At 48.8% G+C, this 15,694-nt stretch overlaps 2 protein-coding genes across 52 annotated transcripts in view; both read left to right on the top strand.

The window, feature by feature from the left end:
* LOC121062617 (butyrophilin subfamily 1 member A1-like) overlaps nt 1–15,694 on the top strand; it is a 225,427-nt gene that overhangs the window by 110,626 nt on the left and 99,107 nt on the right. The window lies entirely within an intron of this gene.
* Nucleotides 1–15,694, top strand: part of TNXB (tenascin XB) — a 41,252-nt gene that overhangs the window by 7,892 nt on the left and 17,666 nt on the right. For 23 of the 50 annotated variants that reach the window (XM_040542673.1, XM_040542665.1, XM_040542656.1 and 20 more), the window contains 14 exons: nt 725–1,018; nt 2,447–2,740; nt 3,211–3,501; nt 5,040–5,333; nt 5,589–5,882; nt 6,235–6,528; nt 7,463–7,756; nt 9,019–9,312; nt 9,568–9,861; nt 10,793–11,086; nt 11,342–11,635; nt 11,988–12,281; nt 13,303–13,596; nt 13,938–14,234. In XM_040542673.1, coding sequence (XP_040398607.1) covers nt 725–1,018; nt 2,447–2,740; nt 3,211–3,501; nt 5,040–5,333; nt 5,589–5,882; nt 6,235–6,528; nt 7,463–7,756; nt 9,019–9,312; nt 9,568–9,861; nt 10,793–11,086; nt 11,342–11,635; nt 11,988–12,281; nt 13,303–13,596; nt 13,938–14,234 — 4,116 coding nt within the window. The remainder of the gene's footprint in view (nt 1–724; nt 1,019–2,446; nt 2,741–3,210; nt 3,502–5,039; nt 5,334–5,588; nt 5,883–6,234; nt 6,529–7,462; nt 7,757–9,018; nt 9,313–9,567; nt 9,862–10,792; nt 11,087–11,341; nt 11,636–11,987; nt 12,282–13,302; nt 13,597–13,937; nt 14,235–15,694) is intronic. The other 27 variants (XM_040542649.1, XM_040542641.1, XM_040542645.1 and 24 more) reach the window with 27 other exon arrangements.

Raw genomic sequence — 15,694 nt, 5'->3', positions numbered from 1 at the left:
GGTTTTAGAGGAAAGTGAGAGCAAGGGCAGGGTCCATACAGGGTCCTTGGCCCATTTAGAAAATGGGTGTATCTCTTGGGTTGTGCCTGGTGAATGGATGAAGGAATGGAGTGATGGGGGCAAGGAAAATTGCGGATGTGGGGATACTTCTTTTGGCAGTATCCCTGGTTAAGTGGCAGAAAAGGTGAAAGGCTGGATTTTTGGAAGGGTGTTTGGTTGTGGATGTTTTCTATAAGAGTGGATATATTTCTAGGTGGGTGGGTGTGTGGATGGATGGAGAGATGGACTTAGGTTTGGGTGGATGGAGAACTGGAGAAATATCTGATCAATTAATGGAATGAGAAACATTCTGATTAATTGGTGGAGGAAGGGAGTGGTGAGCGGAGAGCTAAATGAAAGTGTAAATCACTGATGGTTTGCTTGGATGTTTGGTGAAGGTCCTTGTTGTCTGATTAACAGGATGAATGGCTGGAGACGTGGATGAGTAGAAGTGTGGGTAGATGGTTTGTAAAGTGGTTTGTTTATAGTTGTAAGAATGGACGGAAGGACAGGTGGCTGGATGTACCTGAGGTAATAGTTGGAAGGCTGCTGAGTTGTGTCTAAGCATGTGTGGAAGGAAGGCTGCATAATAGACTGATGGACAATTGCATTGGTGGATGGATGAATGGATATCTAGGTGGACAAATGGGTTGATATGTATGCCCAGTATTGTGCTGTGTTGCAGCTGCAGTCATACCAGAGGAGGAACCACCATCTGAGCCACGCTTGGGCGACCTCACAGCCTCCCACATCACCCCTGACTCCGTCCAGCTGGAATGGAGCATCCCCGAGGGCACCTTTGACTCCTTCGTGGTGCAGTACAGGGATGAGCAAGACCAGCCACAGGTGCTGCCCGTGGATGGTGGTTCCCATACAGTGACCGTGCCAGGGCTGTCACCATCCCACCGCTACAAGTTCAACCTGTATGGGGTGTGGGGACGGAAACGTCTGGGCCCCGTTTCCACTGATGCTGTCACAGGTGAGGGCTGCTGTTTGCTGCACTTGCATCTCCTTGCAAGCCTTGGGTTTGGATCAGTGCAGGAGCTAGGCAAGGTTCTGGAATGAATCTCTTGAGACTTGTAGGAAAACAAAACATCTCTTGGGTGCTGAATACAATGAAGGGATGGAGATATGAGAACATGCAATGTTGGAGTGATGAATGGATGGATGGATAAATGGATGGATGGAGGGATGGACAAATGTGTGTCTAGTTTACTGGCTGAATAGATGGGAGGGATGGATGGTAGGTCTGATGGGTAGTTCAGTGGAGACATGAATGGATGATGATAGATAGATAAACTGATGAATGGGTGGACATTTTGATAAGTTTGTGACTGATTCACACACTGAATAGTAGTTTGAATGACTGGATGTCTGCATGGTTAGATGAGAGGATGGAAGGGTGTATGGCTGGAGGGATGGTGTAACAGTCTGCTAGATGTCTGGTTGGTTGGAGGATTAGATGAAAGGTTAGATGGTAGTCTTAGAGAATTAGGATTCTCCTGTGAAGAAAGGCTGAGAGAGTTGAGGCTGCTCAGCCTGAAGAAGAGAAGGCTCTGGGGAAACCTTACTGAGGTTTTTCAATACTTAAAGGGGGCTTATAAAAAAGATGGAGAGCAACTTTTTTTGCTCGGGTAGATAATCATAGGACAAGGGGGAATGGTTTTAGACTAAAAGAGGGGAGATTTAGATTAGTGGCTAGGATGAAGTTCTTCTCTCAGAGGGTGGTGAGGCTCTGGAACAGGTTGCCCAGAGAGGTTATGGATACCCCGGTGTTCAAGACCAAGTAAGATGAGGCCCTGAGCAGCCTGATCTACTGGGTGGAATCTCTGCCCATGGCAGGGAGGTTGGAACTAGATGATTTTGAGGTCCTTTCCAACCCAAGCCGTTCTATGATTCTGTGATTCTATGAAAGGTTGGAGCTGATGAGCATTTGATGGCCCTTTCAAAGTGGCTGTTTGACAATTTGATGATGATTCAGTGATTCACTGATTAATGGAGTAAGAAAAACCTGGATGAACACGTGGAAGCAGCAGGCAAAGTGCTAAATAAAAGACTAGATCATGGGCTGTTTGTTTGATTGGTCAAATCAAGGTGCTTGGTGACCGGATGATTATCTGGATGAATGTCTGGACAGATGGCTGAATAGAAGGGTGGATGGATGGTTGGAAGTGTTGTTTTTTTTTTTTTTTTTTTGTGGTTACAAGTATGGATGAAGGGATGGGTGTGTGGATGTTTAGATGAACTGACAGTTGGGGGGATGCTGAGTGCAGTCTAATGGTGTATGGATGGAGGTTAGGTCAGTAAACTGGTGGAGAGTTCCATGGAAGGCTGAAAGAAAGACCGGAGGGTTGGACAAGTGGACTGGAGCATGTTTATGGCATGCATTATGACCTGCATGTTGCAGCTGAAGTCAAGCTGAAAAAGAAACCACCATCCGAGCCACGCTTGGGCGACCTCACAGCCTCCCACGTCACCCCCAGTTCTGTCCAGCTGGAATGGAGCATCCCAGAAGGCACCTTTGACTCTTTCACGGTGCAGTACAAGGATGTGAAAGGCCTGCCACAGGTGCTGCCCGTGGATGGTGGTTCCCATACAGTGACCGTGCCAGGGCTGTCACCATCCCACCGCTACAAGTTCAACCTGTATGGGATGTGGGGCCGGAAACGTCTGGGCCCCATCTCCACTGATGCCATCACAGGTGAGGGTCGTGTTTGTGTTCGTGTCCCCTGTGGGGACATGTGTTTCGAGTGTGACAGGAGTCTTGTGAGGGCCTGTGGTGCATAAATATGGATTGAGAGTCAGATGGACAATTGACTGGATGGATGGATGGGTGTACATTCATGTAAACAGCTACATCAAAGAAATGAAAAATGACTGGTTGGTTGAGTTTCCTGGCAGTTAGATGACTGTTGATGAATGTATGGACAGACAGATGAATAGAAGGATGGATGACAGATGGATAGTTTGGAGCTTACATGGACAGCTTCTGTAGATGATGAATGGGTAGATAGAGTTCAGAGATGAAGGAATGATTAATTGAATTTATGGATGTAAGGATGGATTGTTGAGTAAACAAAGAGATGCAAATATGGAGGAATGAAGTGACAGAGGTAGGGAAGGAAGGACTGAGAAATGTTTCTGCCCTGCATTGTGCCCTTTGTGTTGCAGCTACAGTCGAACTGGAAAATAAACCATCTGAACCACACCTGGGGGAGCTCACAGCCTCCCACATCACCCCTGACTCTGTCCAGCTGGAATGGAGCGTCCCCGAGGGCACCTTTGACTCCTTCACAGTGCAGTACAAGGATGCACAAGGCCAGCCGCAGGCACTGCCCGTGGACGGTGGTTCCCGCACAGTGACCGTGCCAGGGCTGTCACCATCCCGCCGCTACAAGTTCAACCTGTATGGGATGTGGGGACGGAAACGTCTGGGCCCCATCTCCACTGATGCTGTCACAAGTGAGGCCTGCTGCATGCCGTGTCCTTTTCACGTGCACACCTGGGTTTTAGAGCACAGTGGGAGTCGGGCATTGTCCTTCCAGGTTCCTTGGTCTTTCTGGGAAATGAGCACACCTCTTGGTCTCTGACTGGGGAATGGAGGGATGGGTATGTGTAGTTAAGTTTTGAGAGGTTGAGAGAGACATTGGTATACATATATATGTATAGATAGGTGGATGAATGGAAGGATGGATGAAAGGCTGGTGTGGTGGTTTTACCTTGCTAGCCAGCTGAACTCCACCACAACTGCTCTCTCACACCTCCTCCTCAGAAGAGGAGGGGAAGAAGAAAAGGAAAGAAACAACTCACGGGTTGAGATAAGGATAATATAATTAAAGGAAAAATAATTATTAAGGGAAAATTATTATTAATTAAATAATGTAACTATAGGGAAAAGGGAAAGGGAAAAAGGGAAAAAAAACAAACAAAAAAACAAGCAAAGGCCGTGTGGAAGTGCAGAGGAAAGAAATGATTCTCTACTTCCCACCAACGAGCGATGCTTGACCACGTCCTTGAAGCAGGGCCTCAACGCACATAGCCATTGTTCGGGAGGACAGATGTTTTCACAATGAGAGCCCACCCCTCCCCTCTTCTTCCTTTTTCCACCTTTTATTGGTGAGTGTGACACCATGTGGTATGGAATATCCCTTTGGTTGATTTAGGCCAGCTGTCCTGGTGAGGTTCCTTCGTCACCTCTTGCCCACCCCCAGCCCGCTGGCTTTGGGGGGTGTTAGAGGGAATCCTGATTCTGTGCCAATATTGCTCAGCGGTAGACACAACACTGGTGTGATACCAATGCTGTTCTATCTGCAAGTGCAGAGCACAGTCTTGTATGGGCTGCTGCAGGGAAAGTTAACTCCATCCCAGCCAGACCCAGTACAACCTCCACCCCTTATTCCGTAACATTTATGTCACTCTCAGGTCCCACATACTTAGTATATAAGTATTTAGTATCTCATCACCATTGTTCCTTCTCCTTTAAGAGATTGATAGGTAGGTACTTCTTTTCATTCTATAGGCCTTTCCCAAAAAATGTTCATTCTGGATTGATGGTTGGGTCAATAAAGTGATGGAGAATTGCATAGATGGCTGAGTGAAACTGGAACATCTCTTATGTGGTAGCTGGTTAATGGATGGAGTGATAGAGAGACATGGGCAAGAAAACTTGTGGATATGGACAGACTGCGCTGTTTGGCAGGATCTATGGATAAGCGGCAGGAAAGCGGAAAGGATGTATGTTTGAAAGGATGTCCGGTTGTGAATATCTGTTGGTCTGTAATAGCGAGGATATGTCTTGGATGGTTGGTAGGATGGTTGGTAGGAAGATTGGTAGGATGGATGGATGCAGGGAGGGAGGGAATGCTGAATTTAGTGCACAAGCGTAAGGGCTGCTGGTTAGGTTAATAAATAGATAGTTGTATGGATGAGTGAAGAGAAGGCTTGATGGATGGATGGACTGCGAAATGTTTGTGTCCTGCAATGTGTCTTCCATGTTGCAGGTGCAGTAGAGCAGGAAAAAGAACCACCATCCGAGCCACGCCTGGATGACCTCACAGCCTCCCACATCACCCCTGACTCCGTCCAGCTAGAATGGAGTGTCCCTGAGGGTAGCTTTGACTCCTTCACAGTGCAGTACAAGGATGCACAAGGCCAGCCACAGGTGCTGCCCGTGGATGGAGAATCCCGCACAGTGACCGTGCCAGGGCTGTCACCATCCCGCCGCTACAAGTTCAACCTGTATGGGATGTGGGGACGGAAACGTCTGGGCCCCATCTCCACTGATGCTATCACAGGTGAGGGTTCCTGCGTTCCGTGTCCATGTCCTTGGACGCCTTGGTTTGGATTCTCAGTGGGACCAGAGGTAGGCTGCTTCCAAAGTCCTTGGCACTTCTGGGAAACAGGTGCATCTCTTGTGTGGTACCTGGTTAATGGATGGAGCGATGGAATAATAAGTTGATAGATAGTTGTATGGATGAGTGAAGGGAAGACTTGATGGATGGATGGACTGCGAAATGTTTATGCTCCGCAATGTGTCCTCCATGTTGCAGCTGCAGTCCACCCGGAAAAGGAACCACCATCCGAGCCACGCCTGGGCGACCTCACAGCCTCCCACGTCACCCCTGACTCTGTCCAGCTGGAATGGAGTGTCGCTGAGGGTACCTTTGACTCCTTTGTGGTGCAGTACAAGGATGCACAAGGCCAGCCACAGGTGCTGCCTGTGGATGGTGGATCCCGCACAGTGACCGTGCCAGGGCTGTCACCATCCCACCGCTACAAGTTCAACCTGTATGGGATGTGGGGGCGGAAACGTCTGGGTCCTGCCTCCACTGATACCGTCACAGGTGAAGGCTTCTGTGTGCCATGTCTGTGTCTCCTGCATGCCTTGGTTCTGGAGTTGGGTGGGTTTGGGGTCAGAGACCTTCTAGGGTCCTTGCCCCATCAGGGAAACAGTTACATCTCTTGGCCTCTGACTGGGGAATGCACGGATGGATGAGTGCAGGCAAGTTTGGAGAGATGAAGGGTCATAGTGGTAGACAGATGGATAGTCAGGTGGAGAGATGGCAGAATGGAAGAAATGCTGAATTCCTGGTTAGTTCAATAAAGTGGTGTATAGTTGCATGAATGGGTGGATAGAAAGTTGGACAGATGGAACGGAGGATGTTTATGTCCTTCAATGTGCCTTCCGCATTGCAGCTGCAGTGCAGCTGGAAAAGGAACCACCATCTGAACCAAACCTGGGGGAGCTCACAGCCTCCCACATCACCCCTGACTCCGTCCAGCTGGAATGGAGCGTCCCCGAGGGCACCTTTGACTCCTTCACAGTGCAGTACAAGGATTCACAAGGCCAGCCACAGGTGCTGCCCGTGGACGGTGGTTCCCGCGCAGTGACCGTGCCAGGGCTGTCACCATCCCGCCGCTACAAGTTCAACCTGTATGGGATGTGGGGACGGAAACATCTGGGCCCCATCTCCACTGATGCTGTCACAGGTAACAGCTGATGTATGTCAAATCCATGCTCCCTGTATACAGTGAGTTTGGATTCGGTCAGGAACCTCATGAATGCACATGATGGGTTCCTTCTGCTCTGCAGGAAATGGGAACATGTCTTGGTCACTGTCTGGAGAATGGATGAGTGGTTGAGTGTCAGCCAGGCTGGGGAGAAGGAGGGATAGATCAGTAGTCAGATGTTTAGGTAGGTGGCTGGATGTTTGGATGGGCAAAAGTCTGTATTTTTGTATGCCTGTTTGGCTTGTTGGGTGGCTGATTATCTTCTGTGTAGCTTTTTGGATGAAGGAACAGAGAGAAGAATGAATGAATTTTGAGTTCATTGAGCGGATGGAGTTCTGGACAGAAACAAGGTCTTGTGCATGTAAAGAGGAATCTGAAATGGGTGGTTGGATGAATGGAAAAGAGAATGGTTAGATGGAAAACCAGATGAATGTATGCTTGGAAGATAGGATGGAGAATGGAATGAATACATGGACTGAGAGTCAGATGGACAAATGACTGGATGGATGGCTGGCTGGACGGATGTTCACGCAAACAGCTATTTCAAAGGAAAGAGAAATGACTGGTTGGTTGAGTTTCTTGGCAGTTGGATAATTCTTCTGATGAATGTATGGATAGATGGATGAATAGAAGGATGGATGGACAGCAGGATGGATGAAGATGGTTCAATGCTTACATGGACAGCTTCTGTAGATGATGAATGGCCAGATAAGAGTTCAGAGAGAGATTATTTTTTTAATTTATGGATGGAAGGATGGATTGTTGAGCACACCAATGGAAAGGTGGAGGGATGAAGGGAGGTGAAAGGGAGAAAGAAGGAGAAGAGAAGAAGGGAGGAAGGGAGGGAGAGAGGAAGGAAGGAAGATATGGAAGGACTTGGGGAATAGACTCCTTTGTGCCCTCCGCATTGCAGCTGCAGTCCAGTCAGAAAAGGAACCACCAGCTGAACCACACCTGGGGGATCTCACAGCCTCCTACATCACCCCTGACTCAGTCCAGCTGGAATGGAGTGTCCCCGAGGGCACCTTTGACTCCTTTGTGGTGCAGTACAAGGATGCACAAGGCCAGCCACAGGTGCTGCCCGTGGATGGTGGCTCCCGCACAGTGACCGTGCCAGGGCTGTCACCATCCCGCCAGTATAAGTTCAACCTGTATGGGATGTGGGGGCGGAAACGTCTGGGCCCCATCTCCACTGATGCTGTCACAGGTGAGGACCAGTTTTGTCAAGTCCACTCTCCCTGTGTGCTGTGTTTGGCTTAAGTCAGGAAGCTATCAAGGGCCTGTGGTGGGTTCCTTCTGCTCTGTGGGAAATGGGGACATGCCTTGGTCACTGTCTGGAGAATGGATGAATGGTTGAATGTCAGCCAGGTTGGGGAGAAGGAGGGATAGATCAGTAGTCAGATGTTTAGGTAGGTGGCTGGATGTTTGGATGGGCAAAAGTCTGTATTTTTGTATGCCTGTTTGGCTTATTGGATGGCAAGTTTATTAGGTTTGCAATAAAGGAGGTGATCTGAGACAGCTAGCATGACTTCACAGAGGGTAAATGAGGCCTGAGCATTCTGATGGCCTTCTGTGATGGTGTGACTGCATCAGTTGACAAGGTAAGACTGACTGATGTCATCTGTGTGCCATGCCCATGTCCTTTGCATGCCTTTGTTTTGGAACGGGGTGGGAGTGGGGGCAGTATCCTTCCAGGGTCCTTGGCCCTTCTGGAAAATGGGTGCACAGCTAGTGTGATGCCTGGTGAATGGACAGAAGGATGGAGGGACGGAACAGTGAAGTTATGGATATGGAAATACTCTTTTTTTGGCATGATCACCAGTTAAGTGGCAGGAAGGGTGAAAGGACGGATTTTTGGTAGGTTGTTTCATAGTGGATGTCTGTCTGTAAGAGTGGATATATTGTTTGGTATATGTGTGGGTGGTGCGTGGAGCAATGAATAAATGGATTGATGGATGGCTGGAAAAAAGGGATAGTGAATGGAAGATGGAACATGAAGTAAAAGACGATTAGATGGATGGATGGGTGAACTTAGGTTTGGATGGATGGAGGACTGGAAAAATGAATGATTGGTTTACTGGGGTAAGAAATATTTCTATGAACAGGTGGAAGAAGGGAGCAGTGGGGAAAGAGCTAAATGGCTGGTTGCTTGGATTGTTGGTGAAGGTCCTTGATGACTGAAGGTTTAGCTGTTTGAGTGGGTGGGTGGGTGGGTGGATGGATGGATGGATGGATGAACAGTAGGGTGAGAGGATGGTTGGAAGTGTGGTCTCGTGGTTACAAAGGAAGGGTGGGTGGGTGTGGATGTTTGGTTCAGTGTATAGTTGGGGTGATGCTGAATTGAGCATAATGATGTATGCATGGAAGGTTGCTGTTAAACCTGATGGAAGGTTGCATTGATGGATGGAATAATACTTAGTTTGACAGAGAGATTGGAATTTGTCCTGTATTGTGTGGTCTGTGTTACAGATGCAGTTAAGCTGGAAAGGGAACCGCCATCTGAGCCACGCCTGGGTGACCTCACAGCCTCCCACATCACCCCTGACTCCGTCCAGCTAGAATGGAGTGTCGCTGAGGGTACCTTTGACTCCTTCACAGTGCAGTACAAGGATGCACAAGGCCAGCCACAGGTGCTGCCCGTGGATGGAGAATCCCGCACAGTGACCGTGCCAGGGCTGTCACCATCCCGCCGCTACAAGTTCAACCTGTATGGGATGTGGGGACGGAAACGTCTGGGCCCCATCTCCACTGATGCTGTGACAGGTGAGGGTTCCTGCGTTCCATGTCCATGTCCTTGGACGCCTTGGTTCGGATTCTCAGTGGGAGCAGAGGTAGGCTGCTTCCAAAGTCCTTGGCACTTCTGGGAAACAGGTGCATCTCTTGTGTGGTACCTGGTTAATGGATGGAGCGATGGAATAATAAGTTGATAGATAGTTGTATGGATGAGTGAAGGGAAGACTTGATGGATGGATGGACTGCGAAATGTTTATGCTCCGCAATGTGTCCTCCATGTTGCAGCTGCAGTCCACCCGGAAAAGGAACCACCATCTGAGCCACGCCTGGGTGACCTCACAGCCTCCCACGTCACCCATGACTCCGTCCAGCTAGAATGGAGTGTCGCTGAGGGTACCTTTGACTCCTTCACAGTGCAGTACAAGGATGCACAAGGCCAGCCACAGGTGCTGCCCGTGGATGGAGAATCCCGCACAGTGACCGTGCCAGGGCTGTCACCATCCCGCCGCTACAAGTTCAACCTGTATGGGATGTGGGGACGGAAACGTCTGGGCCCCATCTCCACTGATGCTGTCACAGGTGAGGACCAGTTTTGTCGAGTCCATTCTCCCTGTGTGCTGTGTTTGGCTTAAGTCAGGAAGCTTGCGAGGGCCTGTGGTGGGTTCCTTCTGCTCTGTGGGAAATAGGATCATGTCTTGGTCACTGTCTGGAGAATGGATGAGTGGTTGAATGTCAGCCAGGCTGGGGAGAAGGAGGGATAGATCAGTAGTCAGATGTTTAGGTAGGTGGCTGGATGTTTGGATGGGCAAAAGTCTGTATTTTTGTATGCCTGTTTGGCTTGTTGGGTGGCTGATTATCTTCTGTGTAGCTTTTTGGATGAAGGAACAGAGAGAAGAACGAATTAATTTTGAGTTCATTGAGCAGATGGAGTTCTGGATAGAAACAAGGTCTTGTGCATGTAAAGAGGAATCTGAAATGGGTGGTTGGATGAATGGAAAAGAGAATGGTTAGATGGAAAACCAGATGAATGCATGCTTGGAAGATAGGATGGAGAAGGGAATGAATACATGGACTGAGAGTCAGATGGACAAATGACTGGATGGATGGCTGGCTGGACGGATGTTCACGCAAACAGCTATTTCAAAGGAAAGAGAAATGACTGGTTGGTTGAGTTTCTTGGCAGTTGGATAATTCTTCTGATGAATGTATGGACAGATGGATGAATAGAAGGATGGATGGACAGCAGGATGGATGAAGATGGTTCAATGCTTACATGGACAGCTTCTGTAGATGATGAATGGCCAGATAAGAGTTCAGAGAGAGATTATTTTTTTAATTTATGGATGGAAGGATGGATTGTTGAGCACACCAATGGAAAGGTGGAAGGATGAAGGGAGGTGAAAGGGAGAAAGAAAGAGAAGAGAAGAAGGGAGGAAGGGAGGGAGGGAGAGAGGAAAGAAGATATGGAAGAACTCGGGGAATAGACTCCTTTGTGCCCTCCGCATTGCAGCTGCAGTCCAGCCAGAAAAGGAACCACCAGCTGAACCACACCTGGGGGATCTCACAGCCTCCCACGTCACCCCTGACTCCGTCCAGCTAGAATGGAGTGTCCCTGGGGGTAGCTTTGACTCCTTCACAGTGCAGTACAAGGATGCACAAGGCCAGCCACAGGTGCTGCCCGTGGATGGAGATTCCCGCACAGTGACCGTGCCAGGGCTGTCACCATCCCGCCGCTACAAGTTCAACCTGTATGGGATGTGGGGACGGAAACGTCTGGGCCCCATCTCCACTGATGCTGTGACAGGTGAGGGTTCCTGTGTTCCATGTCCGTGTCCTTGGACACCTTGGTTTGGATTCTCAGTGGGAGCAGAGGTAGGCTGCTTCCAAAGTCCTTGGCACTTCTGGGAAACAGGTGCATCTCTTGTGTGGTACCTGGTTAATGGATGGAGCGATGGAATAATAAGTTGATAGATAGTTGTATGGATGAGTGAAGGGAAGACTTGATGGATGGATGGACTGCGAAATGTTTATGCTCCGCAATGTGTCCTCCATGTTGCAGCTGCAGTCCAGCCGGAAAAGGAACCACCATCCGAGCCACGCCTGGGCGACCTCACAGCCTCCCACATCACCCCTGACTCTGTCCAGCTGGAATGGAGTGTCGCTGAGGGTACCTTTGACTCCTTTGTGGTGCAGTACAAGGATGCACAAGGCCAGCCACAGGTGCTGCCTGTGGATGGTGGATCCCGCACAGTGACCGTGCCAGGGCTGTCACCATCCCACCGCTACAAGTTCAACCTGTATGGGATGTGGGGGCGGAAACGTCTGGGTCCTGCCTCCACTGATACCGTCACAGGTGAAGGCTTCTGTGTGCCATGTCTGTGTCTCCTGCATGCCTTGGTTCTGGAGTTGGGTGGGTTTGGGGTCAGAGACCTTCTAGGGTCCTTGCCCCATCAGGGAAACAGTTACATCTCTTGGCCTCTGACTGGGGAATGCACGGATGGATGAGTGCAGGCAAGTTTGGAGAGATGAAAGGTCATAGTGGTAGACAGATGGATAGTCAGGTGGAGAGATGGCAGAATGGAAGAAATGCTGAATTCCTGGTTAGTTCAATAAAGTGGTGTATAGTTGCATGAATGGGTGGATAGAAAGTTGGACAGATGGAACGGAGGATGTTTATGTCCTTCAATGTGCCTTCCGCATTGCAGCTGCAGTGCAGCTGGAAAAGGAACCACCATCCGAACCAAACCTGGGGGAGCTCACAGCCTCCCACATCACCCCTGACTCCGTCCAGCTGGAATGGAGCGTCCCCGACGGCACCTTTGACTCCTTCACGGTGCAGTACAAGGATGCACAAGGCCAGCCACAGGTGCTGCCCGTGGATGGAGAATCCCGCACAGTGACCGTGCCAGGGCTGTCACCATCCCGCCAGTATAAGTTCAACCTGTATGGGATGTGGGGGCAGAAACGTCTGGGCCCCATCTCCACTGATGCTGTCACAGGTGAGGGCTGCTGCATTCCATGCCCATGTCCCTTTTGTGTTGTGAGTTTGGAGTCTGGCAGGAACCTTGTGAAGGCCTGTGGTATGTTCCTTCAGTCCTGTGCGAAATGGGAACATGTCTTGGTCACTGTCTGGGGAATGGATGAATGGATGGATGAATGCAGGTACTTTTGGTGAGGTGGAGGGATTTATTGTTAGATATATGTATAAATAGGTGGTTAGATAAAATAGTTGACAAAAGGGTGGATTTTTGAATGCTTGTTTCACTTGTTGGATGGCGGGTTGATTGTAATCTGTTCAGTAGTTTGGATGGAAGAATTGATAGAGGAATAAATGATTGGTGAGACCACTGGATGGATGTAGTATGGATGGAATTAAGGTATTTTGGATACATGTTTCGCTTGTTTGATGTCTGGTTGATTATCATCTGTCTAGCTTTTTTGATGGAAGTACAGATGAAAAAAAGTAAATGAATGGTGAGATCGTTGGATGGATGGAGTACTGGATAGACTCGAAGCCTTCTGAATGCAGAGAGAAATTTGGAAATGGGTGGTTGGATGAATGGAAGCCAACATGCTTAAATGGAAAAATAGATGAATTGATGTTAGGAAGATTGGATGGAGAAATGCATGCATATATGGACTGAGAAACAGATGGGTAAATGCATGGATGGATGTAGGTTTGAACAAACAGCTATGTCAAAGGAAAGAGAAATGACTCACTGGTTGAGTTTGTTGGCAGTTGGATGATTGAACTCATGAATGTATGGACAGATGGATGTATAGAAAGGTGATGGACAGAAGGATGGACAGTTAGTTCAATGCTTACATGGACTGCTGCTGTAGATGATGAATGGGTAGATAGAGTTCAGAGATGGAGGGATGATCTGTTTAATTCATGTATGGAAGCATGGATTGTTGAGTAAACAAATTGACAAAAAAAATGGAGCAATGAAGTGAGGGAGGAAGGGAAGGAAGGACAGACAAATGTTTATGCCCTGCACTTTACCCTCTGTTTTACAGATGCAGTCGAAGTGGAAGAGGAGCCACCATCGGAGCCACACATGGGGGAGCTTGTGGCCTCCCACATAACACCCAACTCAATCCAGCTGGAATGGAGCATCCCCGAGGGCACCTTTGACTCATTCACAGTGCAGTACAGGGATGTTCAAGGTCAGACACAGGTGCTGCCCGTGGATGGAGGTTCCCGCACAGTGACTGTGTCTGGGTTGTCACCATCCCATGGCTACCAGTTCAACCTGTACGGGTTGTGGGGGAGGAAACATCTGGGGCCCATCTCCACTGATGCTGTCACAGGTGAGGACTGCTGTATGCCATGTCTCTGTTCCTTGAAAAGCTTTGTTTTGGAGCACTTTGGAAGCAGGGACAGGGTCCATCTAGGCTCTTTGGCTATTCTGGGAAATGGGAGTATCTCTTGGCTACTGACTGGGGAATGGGGGGAAGGATGGGTGTAGGCAAGTCTGGAGATGTGGAGGGATAGACAGATGTATTGCTGGGTAGAGAGATGGAAGGATGGATGAAACGCTGAATTGATAGTTAAGTCAATAAATTGATGGATAGTTGCATGGATGGGTGGATAGAAAACTGGATGGATGGAAGGGGGGATGTTTGTGTCCTGCATTGTGTCCTCTCTGTAGCAGCTGCAGTCGAGACAGAAAAGGAACCACCAGCTGAGCCACACCTGGGTGACCTTGTGGCCTCCCACATCACTCCCAACTCCGTCCAGCTGGAATGGAGCATCCCTGAGGGCACCTTTGACTCCTTCACGGTGCAGTACAAGGATGCACAAGGCCAGCCACAGGTGCTGCCTGTGGACAGTGGTTCCCACACAGTGACTGTGCCAGGGCTGTCGCCATCCCACCGCTACAAGTTCAACCTGTATGGGATGTGGGGGCAGAAACGTCTGGGCCCCATCTCCACTGATGCTGTCACAGGTGAGGGCTGATGCATGCCATGTCTATTTCCCCTGCAGGACATGAGTTTGGAGTAAGTCAGGAGTCTTGCAAGGATCTTTGCAGGGCCCCTTCTGCCCTGTGGGAATTGAGATCATATCTTTGTCACTAACAGGGGAATGGTTAAATGGATGAGTGCCAACAAAGTTGTGGAGATGTAGGAATAGATTGTTAGACAGGTGTATAGGTAGGTGACTAGATAGTAGAATGGCCAAAAGGATGGCTAGTTGATTATCATCTATTTAGCTTTTTGGATGAAAGAGTGGATGGAGGAATAAGTGAGTGATTAGTCATTTGGATGGATGGAGTACTGCATGGATATTATCAAAGTGTTCTGAATGCTAAGAGTAATCTGGAAATGGGTGGTTGGATGAGTGGAAGCCAGAATGGTTAGACAGATAAATAGATGAGTCGATGTTTGGAAGATGAGATAGAAAAAATTATGCATTTATATGTACTCAGAATTAGATGGACAAATGACTGAATGGATAGATGTACATGTACCACAAAGGATAAAGTGATGGCTGGTTGATTGGCAGTTGGATGATTCTTCTGATAAATGGAGGGACAAATGGATGAATAAAGGATGGGTGGAGAGAAGGATGGAAAATTAGATCAATGTTTACATGGACAGCTTCAGTAGACGGTAAATGGGTTAACAGAGTTCAGAGATGGAAGGATGAACTGTTTAATTTACCACAGAATCAAAGAATCACAGAATCACAGAATCATCTAGGTTGGAAGAGACCTCCAAGATCACCTAGTCCAACCTCTGACCTAACACTAACAAGTCCTCCACTAAACAATATCACTAAGCTCTACGTCTAAATATCTTTTAAAGACCTCCAGGGATGGTGACTCAACCACTTCCTGGGCAGCCCATTCCAACGCCTAACAACCCTTTCGGTAAAGAAGTTCTTCCTAACATCCAACCTAAACCTCCTTTGGCCCAACTTTAGCCCATTCCCCCTCATCCTGTCACCAGGCACATGGCAGAATAGACTAATCCCCACCTTGCTACAGCCTCCTTTAAGGTACCTATAGAGAGTGATAAGGTCGCCCCTGAGCCTCCTCTTCTCCAGGCTAAACAATCCCAGCTCCCTCAGTCACTCCTCGTAAGACTTGTTCTCCAGACCCCTCACCAGCTTCGTTGCCCTTCTCTGGACATGCTCGAGCACCTCGATGTCCTTCTTGTAGGGAGGGGCCCAAAACTGAACACAGTACTCGAGGTGCGGCCTCACCAGAGCCGAGTACAGGGGGACAATCACTTCCATAGTCCTGCTGGCCACACTGTTTCTTATACAAGCCAGGATGCTGTTGGCCTTCTTGGCTACCTGAGCACACTGCTGGCGCATATTCAGCAGACTATCAACCAATACTCCCAGGTCCTTCTCTGCCAGGCAGCTTTCTAACCACTCATCTCCCAGTCTGTAGCGCTGCTT

The sequence above is a fragment of the Cygnus olor genome, chromosome 33, assembly GCF_009769625.2.
Source record: "Cygnus olor isolate bCygOlo1 chromosome 33, bCygOlo1.pri.v2, whole genome shotgun sequence".
In the NCBI taxonomy this organism is placed as follows: domain Eukaryota; kingdom Metazoa; phylum Chordata; class Aves; order Anseriformes; family Anatidae; genus Cygnus; species Cygnus olor.
Note: the sequence above shows the minus strand (reverse complement) of the source record. Positions and strands in the feature narration are given on the sequence as shown.